The sequence below is a fragment of the Hyperoodon ampullatus genome, assembly GCF_949752795.1.
Source record: "Hyperoodon ampullatus genome assembly, chromosome: 14".
NCBI classification, from domain to species: domain Eukaryota; kingdom Metazoa; phylum Chordata; class Mammalia; order Artiodactyla; family Ziphiidae; genus Hyperoodon; species Hyperoodon ampullatus.
This window is the reverse complement of record NC_136927.1, coordinates 58,891,597-58,913,038: the sequence shown is the minus strand read 5'-3', so window position 1 is coordinate 58,913,038 and position 21,442 is coordinate 58,891,597. Positions and strand designations below refer to the sequence as shown.

At 39.0% G+C, this 21,442-nt stretch overlaps 1 protein-coding gene across 1 annotated transcript in view; it reads left to right on the top strand.

Moving 5' to 3' along the window:
• The window catches only part of ATRN (attractin), a gene marked incomplete at both ends in the record, with an annotated part of 171,753 nt that overhangs the window by 109,669 nt on the left and 40,642 nt on the right, over window positions 1–21,442 (top strand). The window contains 5 exons of the mRNA XM_079718684.1: window positions 1,019–1,112; window positions 2,959–3,011; window positions 6,770–6,864; window positions 9,650–9,728; window positions 11,496–11,653. Coding sequence (XP_079574810.1) covers window positions 1,019–1,112; window positions 2,959–3,011; window positions 6,770–6,864; window positions 9,650–9,728; window positions 11,496–11,653 — 479 coding nt within the window. The remainder of the gene's footprint in view (window positions 1–1,018; window positions 1,113–2,958; window positions 3,012–6,769; window positions 6,865–9,649; window positions 9,729–11,495; window positions 11,654–21,442) is intronic.

Below are 21,442 nucleotides of genomic sequence, written 5' to 3'. Positions count from 1 at the left end.
ATTATCCCTGTCACATGGATGAGGAGGCTGACTTGGAAGCTAAGTGGAGGGACCTGAATTCAAACCCAGGCAAACTGAACTTCAGGCTTTTGCTTTTGTTAACACACTGCACCTCTCTCCATCCTCAGTAGAGTCCAGAGTTGAACCCTAGTGTTTCTCACTCCAGCATAAATTTTCTTCACCACTGCACTATTCTATTCATAGGTTTCTGTGGACTTTTTTTTTCCACTGGATTTCTTTTAAAAGTACACCTATCTCCAGCCTAATACTTTTAATTTATTCACAGAAAAACAGTTTGTAGAGTGAAAAGGTATTGAACAAAAGGATTCATTTATTTCACCTGGAGTATAAAGTTTGTCATAGCTCACACTTACGTGTTGGATGAAAGAAGGTGGAGATGTGTTGGTGGCTAGAGGAGGGAGATGACAAGAGTCGTTTGCTGTTAAGGAAGAAGAAGGCAGGCAAGGGTGTGAATCCTAGAGGGCCGCTGAAACACTGACCTGCCATTGGAATCCTGCCTCAGAAGCGTGGCCGTTGTGGAGAAGTCTCCTCAGCTAAGGCAGAGCTTAGCCAGACCAACCCTCCCCGCAGAGGGCAGTCGTCGCTCAGAGGTCTCTATGAGGACGGGGACTGTCTGTGTGCCACAGACACAGATGCTTCAGAAATGTTTACTGAGTGAATGAGAGAATGGTGATAGTGAAAAACAGAGTCTATTGCAAAGATCTTTGCAAAGTCTATTGCAGAGGGATGATCTCAGATTGGCAGCAGACACTGACATTTCTCTTTTCTCCTGGCCTGTGACTTTGGCTTCTTTAGTGTTCTTTAATGTTGCCTTGACATTATTTGAGATAAATCACTAGCTAAAAAACAAGAATTGTACCCCTTAAATGAATGCATTTCTTTTACCTGCCTTTCCTGTTGAATCCAGTTGAGATAATATTGTTTTAGGGAAAGTCTCTAATAGTGGTAATCTTTTAAGCCATTTGTGACCACCCGCTTTCCTTTTCCTTCTCCCCAGCATGCAAGTGCAATGGGCATGCGTCGCTGTGCAATACCAACACGGGCAAGTGCTTCTGCACTACCAAGGGTGTCAAGGGGGACGAGTGCCAGCTGTGAGTACCACACTCCCGGGACTCCTGCCACAGGCCACACCTCATCAGGGAGGGCCAAGGGGCTGTGAAACTGCCTGAACCCCAAGAGCCACTCTTTCCTCTGGGCCTTGTTGCCGTGGGCTCTGAGGGATCCCCAAGTTGATTGATTTGAAATTTTGCCCTTTCTACTTCAGATAGGTGTAATTTAGTCACCCTCCATACTGGGAAGGTTGTCAGTTTAGCAGTAATTCCTTAATGGCTCTTTAAATCACAATTTTATGTTTGAGTGACACGACAGTTCGTTGCTTGCTGACTTGGATTAGTCTTTTAACTTCAGTAACGACTTGATTTTTGTCATGTCAGGAGATTTTCCTAAAAGATAGAGTTAGAAGAGCCGGTATTCCAGGACAGTATTTTATTTGGCATTTTGGTTGTCTAATAGTAGAGAGGTCATCTTGCCTTTAACACACCCTCCCTTTTCTAGCATTTTCCTTGGTGAAGTATGTCAAACATCTTCCGGGGAAGAGTTTGGGGTTCCCATCCACGAGGATGCAAACAGCATCAGGCAGATGTGGGGATTCAGCCCTGGCTGTGCCTCCACTGAGTAGGGTGCTGTTGAGGCAAATCACTTAACTGTGTTAAGCCTCATTTTCCCCATCTATCAATAGTGAGGCTAGTGGTAATTGTTTTTAGTGTCCTGGTGAGTTGAAACAAGAGATTGTTCCCCAGTTTCTCTCTGCCTCACCAGAAAACCTCATAAAATAAGCTCTAAATTTAATTTTTAAATCTAGGTTCCTTTAAATAGAAAAATGTAATAGAGCAAAATTAATCACCCCTGCCTTCAGTTAATGGTATACAACAAAGAAATGAAGTGTAGGTCTAGTGAAAGACTTTCTCTTTAGGAAATTTTAAATATAAACAAGTGCTGATAATCACTCTAGATAAAAAGACACAACATCCTTGTATTATTTATCTGGCAAAAGTGCTTGACCCAAGCTTTCCCCTCCTTTCCTCACAGTTCATAGCTACTGTGCCTGCCTGGATCACTTTGTAAAGTGGGAGCCTGGGTTTTACTGATGTTCATAGATGATATTTATGAGGAAATTAATAATTCTTTTTTACTAGAACTTATTTTTTTCTCCAGACTGATGAACCATGTCCAAGGGTTGTTTTTGGTTTTTTGTTTTTTAAGTGATTCTTGGTTTTTAGCCTTCTCTCACTTGTATTTAAAGAACAGGTTCAATTTATCCAGGAAAAGTGAAAAATGAATATATAAAAAATGTTTTTATTTTTTTTCAGTAACAGCTCTGATTTTATTGCAGTAATAAAAACAGACAGCTAGATGGCCCTAGGAGAAAAACACATGTAAGATAGCCGTTCTTCCACTTAGCCACCATCTACATCTTTTGGCATAATCTCATCTAAACAGTTTGCCTTTGCCACAGTCTCATCCACACCCACACATTCCAAAATGGATAAAAACTTAACTACTTTATTAGCAACTAACCACAGGTAAGCCAATTTGAAAAATGTTTTAACTGTACTTTTAGAAGAATATTTAGTCCATACAAAAGTGAACATGTGTTTTTCATGATAATAAATAGGATCTAAATTTTATTTTATTTGAATTTATCTCATGTGCTTTGGCAAATGTTTATCGGTTGGTGGTGGTGTGAACTGCTGGGCAGTCAGCATTGAAAATGAATGCAAAGTCTTGTTAGTCCATCTGATTTGAGTAACAGTGAAGAATGTAATTATACTGACTCAAAAACTGGTAGTTTATATAAAAAGATCTAATTGATTTTAAAGTGAATATAGATTCTGTTTTAAGTAACAACAGAAAATAATCCTCATTTTTCCCCCCTAGATGTGAAGTAGAAAATCGATACCAAGGAAACCCTCTCAAAGGAACATGTTATTGTAAGTGTTTTTGCAGTTCTCATTTGTCTAGAAGCAAAGTAGTTCAGTAAAACATTATTTTCTTTAACATGGTTTGAGAATGATAAGTGCTATAGGAATATAGTAACCACCCATAGAAGTGTTGCCTAATTTGATGTATTACATTCTATTAAATTTAATACATATGTAAATACTATTTTAGGCTGCTTTAATTCTGGTTGTGGTTTATATCAGTATGTCCATAGCAGATATCAGGGAAGAGTACAGAGATATACGTCTCTGGCTTTCCTAGTTTATATTCTCTTGAAACCTTATTTCATTTGCCATTATCTGGTTGGGGTCACTGTATGTCATATTTTAGGATCGATCAAAAACAGAATTCTTAAAATATAGTTGAAGTTATTCTCTCTGAAACTGATTTGTGTTAACCACCTCTCTAGGAACTAATATGTAAAATAAAATATCTAGTGACTAACTTACAGGGAACGGTAAATCTGGCAAGGTGACCAGGTCCTTATGGGTAAATGCATTTTCTTCCTGTAGGAGAATCCACATACTAGGTCAGACTATGGAACCAAAGGAAAATGAGCTAATGTTTTCACATTCTGCTATAATTATATACTGGCTTTTCTGGGTTAAATAATGTCCACTCAAAATTCATGTCCAGCTAGAACCTATAAATGTGTTTTTCTAGAAAAAAAACAAGAGAAAAACTTCATGACCTTGTATATGGGAAAAGGTTCTTAGATGTGATTCGAAAAGCACAATTAATAAAAGAAAAACTCGTTTATTGGGACCTATCAAAATTTAAAACTTGTGTTTTTAAAAAATACTGTTTAAAAAGTAAAAAACAAGAGACTTCCCTGGTGGCGCAGTGGTTAAGAATCCGCCTGCCAATTCAGGGGGCATGGGTTCAATCCCTGGTCCGGGAAGATCCCACATGCCATGGAGCAACTAAGCCCGTGCACCACTATTGAGCCTGTGCTCTAGAGCCCGCGAGCCACGACTGCTGAGCCCGCATGCCACAACTACTGAAGCCCACGCGCCTAGAGCCCATGCTCCACAGCGAGAAGCCACCACAATGAGAACCCCAGACACCGCAACGAAGAGTAGGCCCCACTCCATAACTAGAGAAAGCTCACGCGCAGCAATGAAGACCCAGCGCAGCCAAAAATAAATAAATTAATTAATTTTTAAAAAAGTAAAAAACAAGCTACAGACTAAGGAAAATGTTTACAAAGCGTATCTTTGATTAAGAGTTTATATTCAGAATATATAAAGAACTCTTACAACTGGATAAGGGGACAATTTCAATTAAAAACAGACAAAGATTTGAATAGACATTTCACCAAAGAAGATAGACGAATTGCCAATAAGCACATGAAGAAATGTGTAACATTATTAGACATTTGGGGTATGTGTATTAAAACCACAATGAGGGGGCTTCCCTGATGGCGCAGTGGTTGAGAGTCCACCTGCCAGTGCAGGGGACACGGGTTCGAGCCCTGGTCTGGGATGATCCCACATGCCACGGAGCAACAAGGCCCGTGCGCCACAACTGCTGAGCCTGCGCTCTGGAGCCCGCGAGCCACAACTACTGAGTCTGCATGCCACAACTACTGAGACCCGTGCGCCTGGAGCCCGTGCTCTGCAATGGGAGAGGCCACCGCAATGAGAGACCCGTGCACCGCAACGGAGAGTGGCCCCCGCTCGCCGCAACTGGAGAGAGCCCGCGCACAGCAACGAAGACCCAGTGCAGCCAAAAGTAAATAAATAAATAAATAAATAAAACCCACAATGAGGGGGGCTTTCCTGGTAGCGCAGCGGTTAAGAATCCACCTGCCAATGCAGGGGACACGGGTTCAAGCCCTCGTACGGGAAGATCCTACATGCCCCAGAGCAGCTAAGGCCGTGCACCACAACTACTGAGCCTGTGCTCTAGAGCCTGTGAGCCACAACTACTGAGCTCACGCACCACAGCTACTGAAGCCTGCCTGCCTAGAGCCCGTGCTCTGCAACAAAAGAAGCCACTGCAATGAGAAGCCCATGCACCACAACGAAGAGTTGCCCCCGCTAGCCACAACTAGAGAAAGCCCGCACGCGGCAACAAAGACCCAACGCAGCCAAAAAAAAAACAAACAAACACACAGTGAGATACACCCCTAGAATGACTAGAATCAAAAGCCAATACAGTGGCTTAATAGAAGACAACTGGATTCTCATATATGCTTCTGCATTCAATCTGTTGCACTATGTCTCTTTGGTTAAAGTACACACAAAAAAACCTGGCTCCACCAGACATATAGTTAGAAAAGGATGGAGTGTTTTAATAACCTTTTCAGGTAACTGGGTGTTATCCTTTGATACCATATCAAAGCCAGGCAACTGGTCATTTCTTAAAGGTTAGTTTATAATGTGAAACCTGAAACCATATCAATTAATTTTTTGTAATCTGGTACCTTATATTTCTCTATCTTGAAAAATAAAAGCCAATACCAAGTTTTAGCAATGATGTGGAGAAAGTGAAACCCTTATAAATTTTTTGTGGGAATATAAAATGGTTTTCCACTTTGGAAAATCATTTGGCAGTCTTTTGAACAGTTAAAAATAAACTTACCAACAACTCCCCATTTCCCTCTTGCCCTACCCTCTAACAACCACCATTCTACTTTGTCTGTATGAATTTGACTATTCTAGGTACTTCATATAAGTGGAAATATACAGTATTTGTCTTTTTGTGATCCATTTATTTCATTTAGCATAATGTTCTCAAGGTTCATTCATGTTGTAGCATGTGTCAGAATTTCCTTTCTCTTTAAGACTGAGTGATATTCCGTTGAATGTATATACCACATTTTGTTTATCCATTCATCTGTTGTTTATCCATTCATCTGTTGATGGACACTTGGTTTGCTTCCACCATTGGGCTATGATCTCTTTGGCTGCTATGAACATGGTTGTACAGATAGCCCTTCAGGCTCCTACTTTCAGTTCTTTTGGTATATACTCAGAAGTGGAATTGCTGGATCATTTGGTAATTCTATTTTAATTTTTTGAGGAACTGCCATACTGTTTTTCACAGCAGCTGCACCATTCCCACAAGGGTTCCAGTTTCTCCACATCCTCACCAACACTTTTTTTGGTGGTAGCCATCCTACTACAGGTGATGTGTTATCTCATTGTGGTTTTGACTTCTATTTCCCTAATGATCATTGATGTTGAGCACCTTTTCATGTGCTTATTGGCCATTTGTATATCTTCTTTGGAGAAATATCTATTCAAGTCTTTGCCCATTTTTAAATCGGGTTGTTGAATTGTGCAGTACTTCTTAGAATTATATTATACCATCTTTAGCCAGTAGGCTCTTTTTCAAGCTATGTTCTTTTGCTACATTACATTAGTCTTTGAATTCTTTCTTGCTTTCTAGAATAAGATAACTGAGGCACATATTCCTTGCCCCAAACCTGGAATCAACCATTTTTACTTGGAGTCTTGGTTTCTTTTATACCATTAATTTATAGCTTTGTATCTTTAAGCATAAATAGATGCTCAACTAATATTTCTAGGTAAGTTAGCTTGGAGCCTAAAATCTCAACCAGGGTCATGATACAAGGAGGTTTTGGTGGGTTAACTCAAACAAAATGACATTGCCCACAGACTTTGCCAAAAGTGCTTTCCTGGCTGTTGAATATTTATGAGAAAATCAATCTGTATCTCTAGAGACCTGTTCTGTTTTGTTTTGTTTCAGTTTTTAAATACACATTTCTTTCTTTCCATAGATACTCTTCTTATTGACTATCAGTTCACCTTTAGCCTATCCCAGGAGGATGACCGCTATTACACAGCCATCAATTTTGTGGCTACACCTGATGAAGTAAGATTTAAAAGTCTTCTTACTTTGTTTTGAATTTATGTGGAACTTTTTCTTGGTCACTATGGATAGAAGCACTGCCTTAGCAGCAGTCTCCAGAGTGGAGTCCACAGGATGATGTTTAGAGGTACAGGAAAGAAATGTTAGAATCTACATTTATCTCCTTTGTATTTAAAAGGTAAGATTTACCATGTTGTTAAGATTTACCATGATCTGATATACAGAGTGACATTGACTCCACACATACTTGGTTTGCCCATCAGCCCATCACAGCCCCATACAGGAAAGGAGAGGAGACTGCAAGGGGAACTTCCCTGTTAGGGGGGCAGTGTCAGAACTGAGATTTACTCTCTCAGAATGGAAATTAATACCAGTGATGCAAGGCAGAGGTGACATGTATGCTCCTAGAATGAGTTCTTATCCTCATTAGGAGGTAAAAACAGTGAAGAAGTCAGCCAGAAATAATTGAAATTACTAAGGTAACTATTTGAAATGTATTTTTATATCTACTGTTGTTAATGGTAAACCCCCGCCTGCCATAAGGTATTACCTAGAGGTAAAATGGAGCCAACACAGCATGACATTTAAAAGTAAAGCATCTAGAATATGAACATGCACCTATATGATTTCCTCAGTGAAATATAAAGTCATTTAATACCTACTCTGGTACATAATGAAATTTTACTAAACCTGATGGTAAATTATTTAGGAGCCTCCTTGGAGGTTTCTTATTTCTCATCAACATACACAAAGCCATTTACCATTACAAAAATACAATAAATGTAACAAATAATACATGGAAAACAATATGATAATAAGCCAAAGTGTATTCCTTTGATAACAGATGTTATCAGCAAGCACTGCTAAATTTAAGAAATAAATAAATCAGTAGTAAAATGAAGTCCAGTGTGGGATGTTCACAATTAAATGAAAGTAAGATTTGTTTTTTGTATTCCACTTCAATGGTAAAATTAAGAAGAGATGTACTAGAGAAGATACATTCTCATGAGTGAATAGCTTTTTAAGTAAAAATAATAAATGACTTTCAATGAAAATGTTTTGTGGAAAAACTGTGTTGGTATATCATTTCAGTGGCTGTACTGACCAGAATTTTGAAAAAAAATTTTTTTAGGATAAGGCTATAGCAAAAGTACCACACATGAAATTTATTTACTGCCTTTTTTTCTTATGACAGAATATTTAATAGTTACACAATGTATGTGTCCTGTCTTTTACAAAAGCACCAAGATTTCAAGGTTATTAATCCTTTCCAGGGAAAGAAGTAATCACTAGTAATGTGCTACCAGCAAATATTAAAAAATAGGGAATTCCCTGGCGGTCCAGTGTTTAGGACTCCATGCTTCCACTGCAGGGGGCACAGGTTCGCTCCTTGGCCAGGGAACTAAGATCCCCCATGCCGTGACTCAGCTAAATAAATAAATAAATAAATAAATAAATAAACACTTGAGCTGTCCCTTTAAGAGGATGGTGAGGCCTTATCAATAAATGAGAAGGTAACTGCTTTATGAGAGAAACTTCTGGTTTGGAGATCACGTTTTGGAAATAGCTGTTTGGAAATGCTTCCATTGTTGTAATTTTTGTGCTGTAAAAACTATCAAAAGAATGCTCTTTAAAATCTTAATTTTCTAACCTGTTTTAAAAATCTTTCAATGTGAAGAATTTCAGCAGGATTGGATTCAAAAATATAAAACACAACATCTGACTCATTTGGAAAAGCAATTTTTTGACCCCAAGAAAGAGATTTATTAGCCAAATTTCAGGGAAAACTAAAAATTAGTATCATGATTTACCCAACACTACTGACAGTGCTCTTCTTCCAGCTGGCCCAACACATTCCTCAGAGATACCTTTTTTCAGTCATTAAAACCAAGAGTCACAATAAATTAAACTAGCTCTTCAAACTGCTGTATCTCTAAGTGGTATACAAAGTTTTCAAAGGTAATAAAACATATTCTGTCATATTTCTCTTGAAATAATATTTTTAGCGAGAGAAAAATGTTCTTAATCATGGGTAAAGACAATTTAAAGTTTTAAAATTTAGTTTAATTTCAGCTTTATGTGCTATTCCTTAAAAACCACTTCCATTTTGGAGAACTTTACACTGTATATAATCTGTGGGTTCAGAAGTACATAGGTTTGATTTATAAGTTAATATAAATTGAGACACTTGACCAAGTGTTTTACTCTTCAGACATTTGGAAAGGGCTGCCCAGAGGATCCTTAAGAGGCTGATTCCCTAACATAGGTCACAGGATGTAGGTCAGTGTGCTCTGGTGAGGGTCTTTTTAAAAGATACTTTTTCATGGAGTTAGGCATTTGATAAAGCATTAAATCCCATATACTTTTTTTTAATTTAACTGATTTATTTATTTGGTTGCACTGGGTCTTGGTTGCGGCAGGCGGGCTCCTTAGTTGTGGCATGAGAACTCTTAGTTGAGGCATGCATGTGGGATCTAGTTCCCTGACCAGGGATCGAACACGGGCCCCTGCGTTGGGAGCACAAAGTCTTAACCAGTGTGCCACCAGGGAAGTCCCTAAATCCCATATACTTTTATGGGAGGGAAATGAAATTTGTTTTGGGTATATTGCTTATGTTAAGGTTAGAAATTTTGCTAACTGTTCTATAAGCATGAGTTTCTCTTAAGACATTAAAATATCTTTCTGTAATTAAGAAAGTTGAGAGTAGTAAAATTTAACTACTGCTTTCTTTGAAAATCAGGAAACTGTTACAGTAATTCATTTTCTAATTATTTGTACATCTCATCAGCAAAATAGGGATTTGGACATGTTCATCAATGCCTCCAAAAACTTCAACCTCAACATCACTTGGGCTGCCAGCTTCTCAGGTAAAGACATACCTAGAGAAGACCTTCCGAGTGGAGATAATTGATTGAGAAAGAGTTGAGAAAAGGGGCTCTGGAGACAGACAGATGGGTTTGAAACCCACTTTTGCCACTTATTAGCTGGAAGACCTTGAGCAAGTGTCTAAAATCTATTTCTAGACCCTTAGGGTTATTCATCTTAAAGAGAAGGTAATAATACTTATATTGTAGATTAAATTTGGCTATACCTGTCAGTGCCTGCCATGGTATCAAGATCAGTACATGCTCACGACCCCTGCCCTACTACCACCGTTAATACCATTGCTGCAGCCTCTGCTGTGGTGCTGCCATCATCATCTCCATCCATGCTTCAGAAGTGAAAAATGTAATTGACTCAGTTTCAAGAAATGGAAACATTTTTAATAGAATGAGATTTTAGTAGGTACAGGGGAAAAAGTACTTTGGGAATTAAATAAAGATCTAAGAGCACAGCTTTTGCTGTCTTATTTATCTTACAATGATTTACTAAAGATATTCTGAGCAGAAAATCTAAAGAAAGAGGGTGGCCCTGATGTAGTGGTTAAGAATGTAGCTCAGCGGACCTAGATTTGAACTCTTCCTGTTACTTGTTTTCTGAGCCAGTTTCCGCAGGTATGAAATGGGGTAATAAAAACACCCAGCCGTGTAGAATGTTCTGAGGATTAAATGAGATAATAAATGAAGTACTCAGTGTAAGTGCTAGAAACATGGGATATTCTCATCAAATGGTAATTATGTTTCATCATCATTATTACTATCACAATACTGTTTTTTGGTCAAAACACAATCAATTAGACTGAAACAAAATAAAAACATTACTTTGCACATCACTTTGTGTTCATCATATCTTAAAAGATTGTGTAGAATTCAGAAAAGGTTCAGAAACTTGCAGTGAGGAGAGGCCTTTAAGAAAAAGTCTGAATTATCAGAGCCTTTGTTTGGAGAAAGGTGGCATCCCTGAGTAGGTGATTGATTTACAATGACAGTCTCAATGAGGACCAGCCAATCTGGCTTCAGTCACAGGATTTAACTCAGACATGGGAAAAGCCTATTTCATGAATCTTTATAAACACTAGAATTCCTGGCTGAGGGACGATGTGGAATGTTGAAGGACTGCCTGGGAATAGGATAGGTTTATATCAGATTGGGGGGATTTAGAGTCAGTTGTAGCTGGTAGCAGAAGGGACTGAGTGACCGCTAGAGCTCCTTCCTCCCTGCTGCTGTTGAGACTTGCGGTCACTGCTAGTTAAAAAGTGAGGGCTGAATCCATGTCCCTGGTATGGGGGATCTAGAGCACTGCCAAACAGGTTTAAGGGGGCAGTGCAAAGCAAGTGAAGTGTTGTGGGCAGAATGAATGCCATTGCTTGTTAATAGGATTCTAGTGGTATCTGGATTTTCAAAGCCACATGTAGCCTGTTTCTGTGGGAGGAGTTGTAGGGGATCCTGGTAAAGCCATTTGGGTTAAGGGCATAGGCTTGTGTATCAGCCCTCCCAGCTTCAAATCCCAACTCTACTTCCTGGCTATGTGACCTGAGCCAAGTTACTTATTTTTCCTGAACCTGAGTTTTCTGATGTGTAAATGAGGATAATAGTTGTTAGAATTAAATGAGATTGAGCTCTTAAAGGCCATTTCTGGAACATAGTGTTTAATAAATGCTAACTATTATCATTATTATTAGTGAGGGCAGATGCGGTCCCCAAAATTATTATTTATTATTATTTATTATTATTTCATTCTTTTCTTCCTAACAGCTGGAACCCAGGCTGGAGAAGAGATGCCTGTTGTTTCAAAAACAAACATTAAGGAGTACAAAGATAGTTTCTCTAATGAGAAGTTTGATTTTCGCAACCACCCAAATATCACTTTCTTTGTTTATGTCAGTAATTTCACCTGGCCCATCAAAATTCAGGTAAGAAGTGCTTTTTAGTCTCATACTTGCAAAGATGGTGAAATGTCTATAGCGAAACTAAATTCACTAATCTGTAACTTGCGGTAAATGAAATGTACAATATTAATATTGTTTTGCCTTTGTAATATCTGTGGTAAAGGAGTGCTGAGCACATACCATAAAAGAAGATTGTAGTGGGGCTGCCTTAAATCACTTATGAAGGAAATTTATAAGCACTTTTTAAAATAAATTTATTTTTATTTATTTATTTTTGGCTGAGTTGGGTATTTGTTGCTGCACACGGGCTTTCTCTAGTTGCAGCAAGCGAGGGCTACTCTTTGTTGCGGTGCTTCTCACTGCGGTGGCTTCTCGTTGTGGGGCACAGGGTCTAGGTGCATGGGCTTCAGTAGTTGTGGCACGTGGGCTCAGTAGTTGTGGCTTGTGGGCTCTAGAGCGCAGGCTCAGTAGTTGTGGTGCATGGGCCTTGTTGCTCTGCGGCATATGGGATCTTCCTGGACCAGGGATCGAACCCGTGTCCCCTGCATTGGCAGGCGGATTCTTAACCACTGTGCCACCAGGGAAGTCCCTGTAAGCACTTTTGAAAGCAAGTTGATATATAACAGATTTGGTAATTACAACTGTATTTATTTCTTCATTAAGGACTTGTCACTAAAAAGCCTGTAGAGCTACACAAAGAGCTTCAATTCTGGAATGAGTAAGGTGTATATAAATGAAGCAAACACACATAACCAGTGAAAGCTGGCGTATGGAAAGTGCCATATGAGAAGATCCCCAAAATGCTATCAGGTGTTAAAGGAGCATAGGATGGAGGGTAATGGGGACACAGTGGGGGACAGTATAAGGTCGCCTTAAGAGTTTAGGCCTTATAGTCAGACAGATGCAGGTTTGAGTCCTGACTTCCTCTTGTACAATTCCTGTAGCCTCTCCACGACTCAGATTCTTTGTACATGTGACCTGGAAGCATAGGTCTAAGGGTTCATGTTACCTGCTGCAGCCACTGCTGCTATCAACCTGCCCCTTTTCTCTGTTCCCAGGGGACCAGTGCACTCCCTCTTATCCAGGCTTGGCCGATGGCCCCATTTGTGCTCTTTATAATATCTGCCATTATGTTTTTGAGGCCTTGCCTCAGTACTTTCTGCTTTAACCCCCTTCATTTTGGGTAAAGGTGTGGAGTTCCGGGAAGGGTGGACTTCTGTTTGTTTGTTTGTTTGTTTAATTTAATTTATTTTTTATACAGCAGGTTCTTATTAGTTATCTATTTTATACATATTAGTGTATATATGTCAATCCCAATCTCCCAATTCGTCCCACGACCACCACCACCCTTTTCCCCCCCTTGGTGTCCATATGTTTGTTCTCTACATCTGTGTCTAAGGGTGGACTTTGGAACAACTGGTTCACCTTTAGCCGTGGAAGAGTGGTCACTAGACTGGGGCTCTGGCTGCTTGCCAACTTTCAGTAGTGTGATCAAGTGAAGCAAGTCGCCACTGATCATTTGGGATGGGCTTGAAATCTGGTTCTGGTGGGTATGTGTTCATGCCTTGGGACTGTAACTAAAGAACAGTCAGTCACTCTTTTCCTTTCTGGAATGTGGAGGACAGGCTCTGTGTTGTATTTTTTTCTCACCACCCTCTTTTTCTATTCAGATGGTCCACAGATTTGTTTATCCTCTAATCTGCTTCTTCCTTTGTTCTTGCACACTCTCTGCTTCCCTTCCCAGCTAGCCTTCTTGTAAGCATTGACCATACTCCCTGTTTGTTTCCTCTTATCCATTCACCCATCAGCCCGCAACAGTCTGCCTTCCTCCTTCACCACATCCTGAAGCTGCCTGCCACGGTGGACTCCAGTGACTGAATTCTTTAGTCCCCTTCTCCTTCTCATTGCATGATATGAGTCGGTATCTTTCCTGCCTTCCTGGTCCTTTCCCTGATTCTCTGGCCTGTCTTTTTAAGGAATCTTCTTCCTTAAACACTGAGGTTGTCTGAGATTCAGGCCATGGTTCTCCTCTGTCTTTATCCCACTTGTAAGACTTATTGTACTACTTCTGTACTTGGTGATTCTCAGTACTCTGTCTTCAGCCCTGCTTACACTTGAACTCCAGACCAGTGTTCTTGGCATCTCTACCTGGCCATTCACAGGCTCCCTGTACTCAGGGAGTCATTCTTGTGATCTTAGCCCCAAACCCTCTGCTTCCTTTCTAGTGAATGTCACCACCATTCGTCCTATTGCATAAGCCAGGACCCTGGAAATAACTTGCATTCCTGGAATAAACCTGACTTGGCATGATATATGATTTTTTACTTTATCTGTTGCTGGACTTAGTTTGCTAATATTTTGGTTAGAATTTTGTATCTATCTCATGAGTGAGAAAGTCTGGTAATTTTCCTTTCCTGTCTTTTTTATGGTTTTTATATCAAAGTTAAACTAACCTTTATTTATAAACTGAGGAGTTATCTCTTTCTCATTTTTGGAAGAGGTTATATAAGATTAGAATTATATGAACCTTGCATACTTGATAGAGCCCTCTTGTAAAATCATTTGATTCTGGTGTTTTATTTGTGGAGTTTTGTTTTCTTTTTTAACTGCTGATTCAACTTCTTTAATAGTTATGGGATGTTTTGGATATTCCCTCTCTATTTGCATTATTTAAGATAATTTTTTCTAGATGTTAATTTATTTCATAGGTTTTCAAATGCATTGACACAAAGTTGTTCACACTGTCCTCTTTTCTAATCTTGGCAGCATCTGTGCTTAAGTGTATTGAATCATATACTTAAAAATGGTTAAAATGGTAAATTTTATCTTAATATATGTTTACCCCAATTTTTTAAACTTAAAAAAAATAGACCAAAGGGCAGACAGCAAAAGCAAGAACAACTACAATCCTGCAGCCTGTGGAACAAAAATCACATTCACAGAAAGATAGACAAGATGAAAAGGCAGAGGGCTATGTACCAGATGAAGGAACAAGATAAAACCCCAGATAAACAACTAAATGAAGTGGAGATAGGCAACCTTCCAGAAAAAGAATTCAGAATAATGATAGTGAAGATGATCCAGGACCTCGGAAAAAGAATGGAGGCAAAGATCGAGAAGATGCAAGAAATGTTTAACAAAGACCTAGAAGAATTAAAAAACAAACAAACAGAGATGAACAATACAATAAATGAAATGAAAACTACACTAGAAGGAATCAATAGCAGCATAACTGAGGCAGAAGAACAGATAAGTAACCTGGAAGGCAGAATGGTGGAAATCACTGCTGCAGAACAGAATAAAGAAAAAAGAATGAAAAGAAATGAAGACAGCCTAAGAGACCTCTGGGGCAACATTAAACACAACAACATTCACATTATAGGGGTCCCAGAAGGAAAAGAGAGAGAGAAAGGACCCAAGAAAATATTTGAAGAGATTATAGTCGAAATCTTCCCTAACATGGGAAGGGAAATAGCCACCCAAGTCCAGGAAGTGCAGCGAGTCCCATACAGGATAAACCCAAGGAGAAACAAACTGAGACACATAGTAATCAAATGGGCAAAAATTAAAGACAAAGAAAAATTATTGAAAGCAGCAGGGGAAAAACGACAAATAAAATACAAGGGAACTCCCATAAGGTTAACAGCTGATTTCTCAGCAGAAACTCTACAAACCAGAAGAGAGTGGCATGATATACTTAAAGTGATGAAAGGGAAGAACCTTCAACCAAGATTACTCTAACCGGCAAGGATCTCATTCAGATTCGATGGAGAAATCAAAAGGTTTACCGACAAGCAGAAGCTAAGAGAATTCAGCACCACCAAACCAGCTCTACAACAAATGCTAAAGGAACTTCTCTAAGTGGGAAACACAAGAAAAGAAAAGCACCTACAAAAACAAACACAAAGCAGTTAAGAAAATGGTAATAGGAATGTACATATCGATAATTACCTTAAACGTGAATGGATTAAATGCTCCAACCAAAAGACACAGCCTTGCTGAATGGATACAAAAGCAAGACCCATATATATGCTATCTACAAGAGACCCACTTCAGACCTAGGGACACATACAGACTGAAAGTGAGGGGATGGAAAAACATATTGCATGCAAATGCAAATCAAAAGAAAGCTGGAGTAGCAATACTCATATCAGATAAAATAGACTTTAAATTAAAGAATGTTACAAGAGACAAGGAAGGACACTACATAATGATCAAGGGATCAATCCAAGAAGAAGATATAACAATTATAAATATATATGCATCCAACATAGGAGCACCTCAATACATAAGGCAACTGTTAACAGCTCTAAAAGAGGAAATCGACAGTAACACAATAATAGGGGGGACTTTAACACCTCACTTACACCAATGGACAGATCATCCAAAATGAAAATAAATAAGGAAACAGAAGCTTTAAATGACACAATAGACCAGATAGATTTAATTGATATTTATAGGACCTTCCATCCAAAAACAGCAGATTACACTTTCTTCTCAAGTGCACACGGAACATTCTCCAGGATAGATCACATCTTGGGTCACAAATCAAGCCTCAGTAAATTTAAGAAAATTGAAATCATATCAAGCATCTTTTCTGACCACAACACTATGAGATTAGAAATGAATTACAGGGGAAAAAAACGTAAAAATCACAAACACACGGAGGCTAAACAATAAGTTACTAAATAACCAAGAGATCACTGAAGAAATCAAACAGGAAATCAAAAAATACCTAGAGACAAACGACAATGAAAACACGACAATCCAAAACCTATGGGATGTGGCAAAAGCAGTTCTAAGAGGGAAGTTTATAGCTATGCAAGCCTACCTCAAGAAACAAAAATCTCAAATAAACAATCTAACCTTACACCTAAAGGAATTAGAGAAAGAAGGACAAACAAAACCCAAAGTTAGCAGAAGGAAAGAAATCATAAAGATCAGAGCAGAAATAAGTGAAATAGAAACAAAGAAAACAATAGCAAAGATCAATAAAACTAAAAGCTGGTTCTTTGAGAAGATAAACAAAATTGATAAACCATTAGCAAGACTCATCAAGAAAAAGAGGACTCAAATCAATAAAATTAGAAATGAAAAAGGAGAAGTTACAACAGACACTGCAGAAATACAAAGCATCCTAAGAGACAACTACCAGCAACTCTATGCCAATAAAATGGACAACCTGGAAGCAATGGACAAATTCTTAGAAAGGTATAACCTTCCAAGACTGAACCAGGAAGAAATAGAGAATATGAACAGACCAATCACAAGTAATGAAATTGAAACTGTGATTAAATATTTTCCAACAAACAGAAGTCCAGGACCAGATGGCTTCACAGGTGAATTCTGTCAAACATTTAGAGAAGAACTAAAACCCATCCTTCTCAAATTCTTCCAAACAATTTCAGAGGAAGGAACACTCCCAAACTCAATTCTATGAGGCCACCATCACCTTGATACCAAAACCAGACAAAGATACTACAAAAAGAGAAAATTACAGACCAATATCACTGATGAATATAGGTGCAAAAATCCTCAACAAAATACTAGCAAACAGAATCCAACAACACATTAAAAGGATCATACACCATGACCAAGTGGGATTTATCCCAGGGATGCAAGGATTCTTCAATATACGCAAATCAATCAATGTGATACGCCATATTAGCAAATTGAAGAATAAAAACCTTACGATCATCTCAATAGATGCAGAGAAAGCTTTTGACAAAATTCAACACCGATTTGTGGTAAAAACTCTCCAGAAAGTGGGCATAGAGGGAACCTACCTCAACATAGCAAAGGCCATATATGACAAACCCACAGCAAACATCATTCTCAATGGTGAAAAACTGAAAGCATTTCCTCTAAGATCAGGAACAAGACAAGGATGTCCACTCTCACCGCTGTTATTCAACATACTTTTTGGAAGTCCTAGCCACGGCGATCAGAGAAGAAAAAGAAATAAAAGGAATACTAAATTGGAAAAGAAGAAGTAAAACTGTCACTGTTTGCAGATGACATGATACTATACATAGAGAATCCTAAAGATGACACCAGAAAACTACTAGAGGTAATCAATGAATTTGGTAATGTTGCAGGATACAAAATTAATGCACAGAAATCTCTTGCATTCCTATACGCTAATGATGGAAAATCTGAAAGAGAAATTAAGGAAACACTCCCATTTACCACTGCAACGAAAAGAATAAAATACCTAGGAATAAACCTACCTAGGGAGACAAAAGACCTGTATGCAGAAAACTATAAGACACTGATGAAAGAAATTAAAGATGATACCAACAGATGGAGAGATATACCATGTTCTTGGATTGGAAGAATTAATATTGTGAAAATGACTATACTACCCAAAGCAATCTACAGATTCAGTGCAATCCCTATCAAATTACCAATGGCATTTTTTTTGGAGCTAGAACAAAAAATCTTAAAATTTGTGTGGAGACACAAAAGCCCCCGAATAGCCAAAGCAGTCTTTTTGTGTGTGTGTGTGTGTGTGTGTGTGGTACGCGGGCCTCTCACTGTTGTGGCCCCTCCCGTTGTGGAGCACAGGCTCCGGATGCGCAGGCTCAGCGGCCATGGCTCACGGGCCCAGCCGCTCCGCAGCATGTGGGATCTTCCCAGACCGGGGCATGAACCCGTGTCCCCTGCATCGGCAGGCGGACTCTCAACCACTGCAGCCACCAGGGGAGCCCGCCAAAGCAGTGTTGAGGGAAAAAACTGGAGGTGGAGGAATCAGACTCCCTGACTTCAGACTATACTACACACCTACAGTAATCAAGACAATATGGTACTGGCACAAAAACAGAAACATAGATCAATGGAACAAGATGGAAAGCCCAGAGTTAAACCCACACACCTATGATCAACTAATCTATGACAAAGGAGACAAGAATATACAATGGAGAAAAGACAGTCTCTTCAACAAGTGGTGCTGGGAAAACTGGACAGCTACATGTAAATGAATGAAATTAGAACACTCCCTAACACCACACACAAAAATAAACTCAAAATGGATTAGAGACCTAAATGTAAGACTGGACACTATAAAACTCTTAGAGGAAAACATAGGAAGAACACTCTTTGACATAAATCACAGCAAGATCTTTTTTGATCCACCTCCTAGAGTAATTGAAATAAAAACAAAAATAAACAAATGGGACCTAATGAAACTTAAAAGCTTTTGCACAGCAAAGGAAACCATAAACAAGAGGAAAAGACAACCCTCAGAATGGGAGAAAATATTTGCAAACGAATCAACGGACAGAGGATTAATGTCCAAAATATATAAACAGCTCATGCAGCTCAATATTAAAAAAACAAACAACCCAGTCCAAAAATGGGCAGAAGACCTAAATAAACATTTATCCAAAGAAGACATACAGATGGCCAAGAAGCACAAGAAAAGCTGCTGAACATGACTAATTATTAGAGAAATGCAAATCAAAACTACCATGAGGTATCACCTCACACCAGTTAGAATGGGCATCATCAGAAAATCTACAAACAACAAACGTTGGAGAGGGTGTGGAGAAAAGGGAACCCTCTTGCACTGTTGGTGGGAATGTAAATTGATAAAGCCACTATGGAGAACAGTATGGAGGTTCCTTAAAAAACTAAGAATAGAATTACCATATGATCCAGCAATTCCACTACTGGGCACATACCCAGAGAAAACCACAATTCAAAAAGACACATGCACCCCAATGTTCATTGCAGCACTATTTACAATAGCCAGGTCATGGAAGCAACCTAAATGCCCATCGACAGACGAATGGATAAAGAAGTTGTGGTACATATATACAATGGAATATTACTCAGCCATAAAAAAGAAAGAAATTGGGTCATTTGTAGAGACGTGGATGGGTCTAGAGACTGTCATACAGAGCAAAGTTATTCAGAAAGAGAAAAACAAATATCGTCTATTAACGCATATATGTGGAACCTAGAAAAATGGTACAGATGAACCGGTTTGCAGGGCAGAAATTGAGACACAGATGTAGAGAACAAATGTATGGACACCAAGGGGGGAAAGCCGCGGTGTGTGTGTGTGTGATGAATCGGGCGATTGGGATTGACATGTATACACTGATGTGTATAAAATTGATGACTAATGAGAACCTGCTGTATAAAAAAATAAAATAAAATTTTTTGTAAAAAGTAAGACTCTTTTTAGACAATGACAAGCTGATTCTAATATTTATATAAAAAGCAAAGATTCTAGAATAGCTATAACAGTTTTGAAAAGAGGAATAAAGCGGGAAGAATCGCTATATGAAATATTAATAAGACTTCCTATTAAGCTACGGTAATCAAGACATTGTGGGGCTTCCCTGGTGGCGCAGTGGTTGAGAGTCCGCCTGCCGATGCAGGGGACACGGGTTCGTGCCCCGGTCTGGGAAGATCCCACATGCCGCAGAGCGGCTAGGCCCGTGAGCCATGGCCACTGAGCCTGTGCTCCGGAGCCTGTGCTCCGCAAGGGGAGAGGCCACAACAGTGAGAGGCCCGCCTACCGCAAAAAAAAAAAAAAAAAAGACATTGTGGTTATTGTTGGAGAGATAGACACATAGATCAATGGAACAGAATTAGGAACCCAGAAATAGAACCACATAAAAACATCCAACTGTTTTTTGACAGAGGTGCAATCAATTCAGTGGAAGAAGGATAGCCTTTTCAACAAATAATGCTAGAACAATTGGACAACCATAGGCAAGTAAATGAACTTTGACCTAAACCTCACATCCTACACAAAAATTAATTCAATGTGGATCACAGGTTTAAATGTAAAATGCAAAACTATAAAACTTTTAGGAAAAAAATAGGAAAAAATAGGAGAAAATCTTCATATCCTAAAGCTAGGCAGAAGATTTTCAGATTTGACAACAAAAACATGACCTGTGGGAAAAAATTAATAAATTGCCCACATCAAAATCAAAAGCTTTTGCTCTGTGAAAGACCCTGGTAAGAGGATGAAAAAAACAAGATATAGGGCTTCCCTGGTGATGCATTGGTTAAGAAGCTGCCTGCTAATGCAGGGGACACAGGTTCGAGCCCTGGTCAAGGAAGATCCCACATGCCGCGGAGCAGCTAAGCCCATGCACCACAACTACTGAACCTGTGCTCTAGAGCCTGTGAGTCACAACTACTGTGCCCGTGTGCCACAGCTACTGAAGCCTGCATGCCTAGAGCCCGTGCTCCACAACAAGAGAAGCCACCACAATGAGAAGCCCACGCACCGCAATGAAGAGTAGCCCCTGCTCGCCGCAACTAGAGAAAGCCCGTGTGCAGCAGCGAAGACCCAGTGCAGCCGTAAATAAATAAATAAATAAATAAATTTTTAAAAAAGAAAAAAACAAGAAAACAAGCTATATACTGGGAGAAAATATTTGGAAAAATATTTCTGACAGAGGACTTGCATCTAGAATATAAAAAGAATTCTCAAAACTCGACATTAAAAAAATAAACAATCCAATTAGAAAATGGACAAAAGATATGAAGAGACATTTTACTGAAGAGGATATAAGTATGGCAGATAACCACATGAAAGATGTTCAGCATTAAAAGCCATTAAAGAAATGAAAACCACAATGAGAATGTTGTATTCACAAGGTTTCATTGAGTTGGTCAATTTTTTAAACTGGTGAAAAATTGGAAATAACCTAAAATAAACTATCGTAAACATCTTCATTAAAAAAAAAACAAAACCCACAATGAGCGGGAATTCCTTGGTGGTCCAGTGGTTAGGACTCCACACTTCCACTGCCAATGGCCCCGGTTCAATCCCTGGTCGGGGGACTG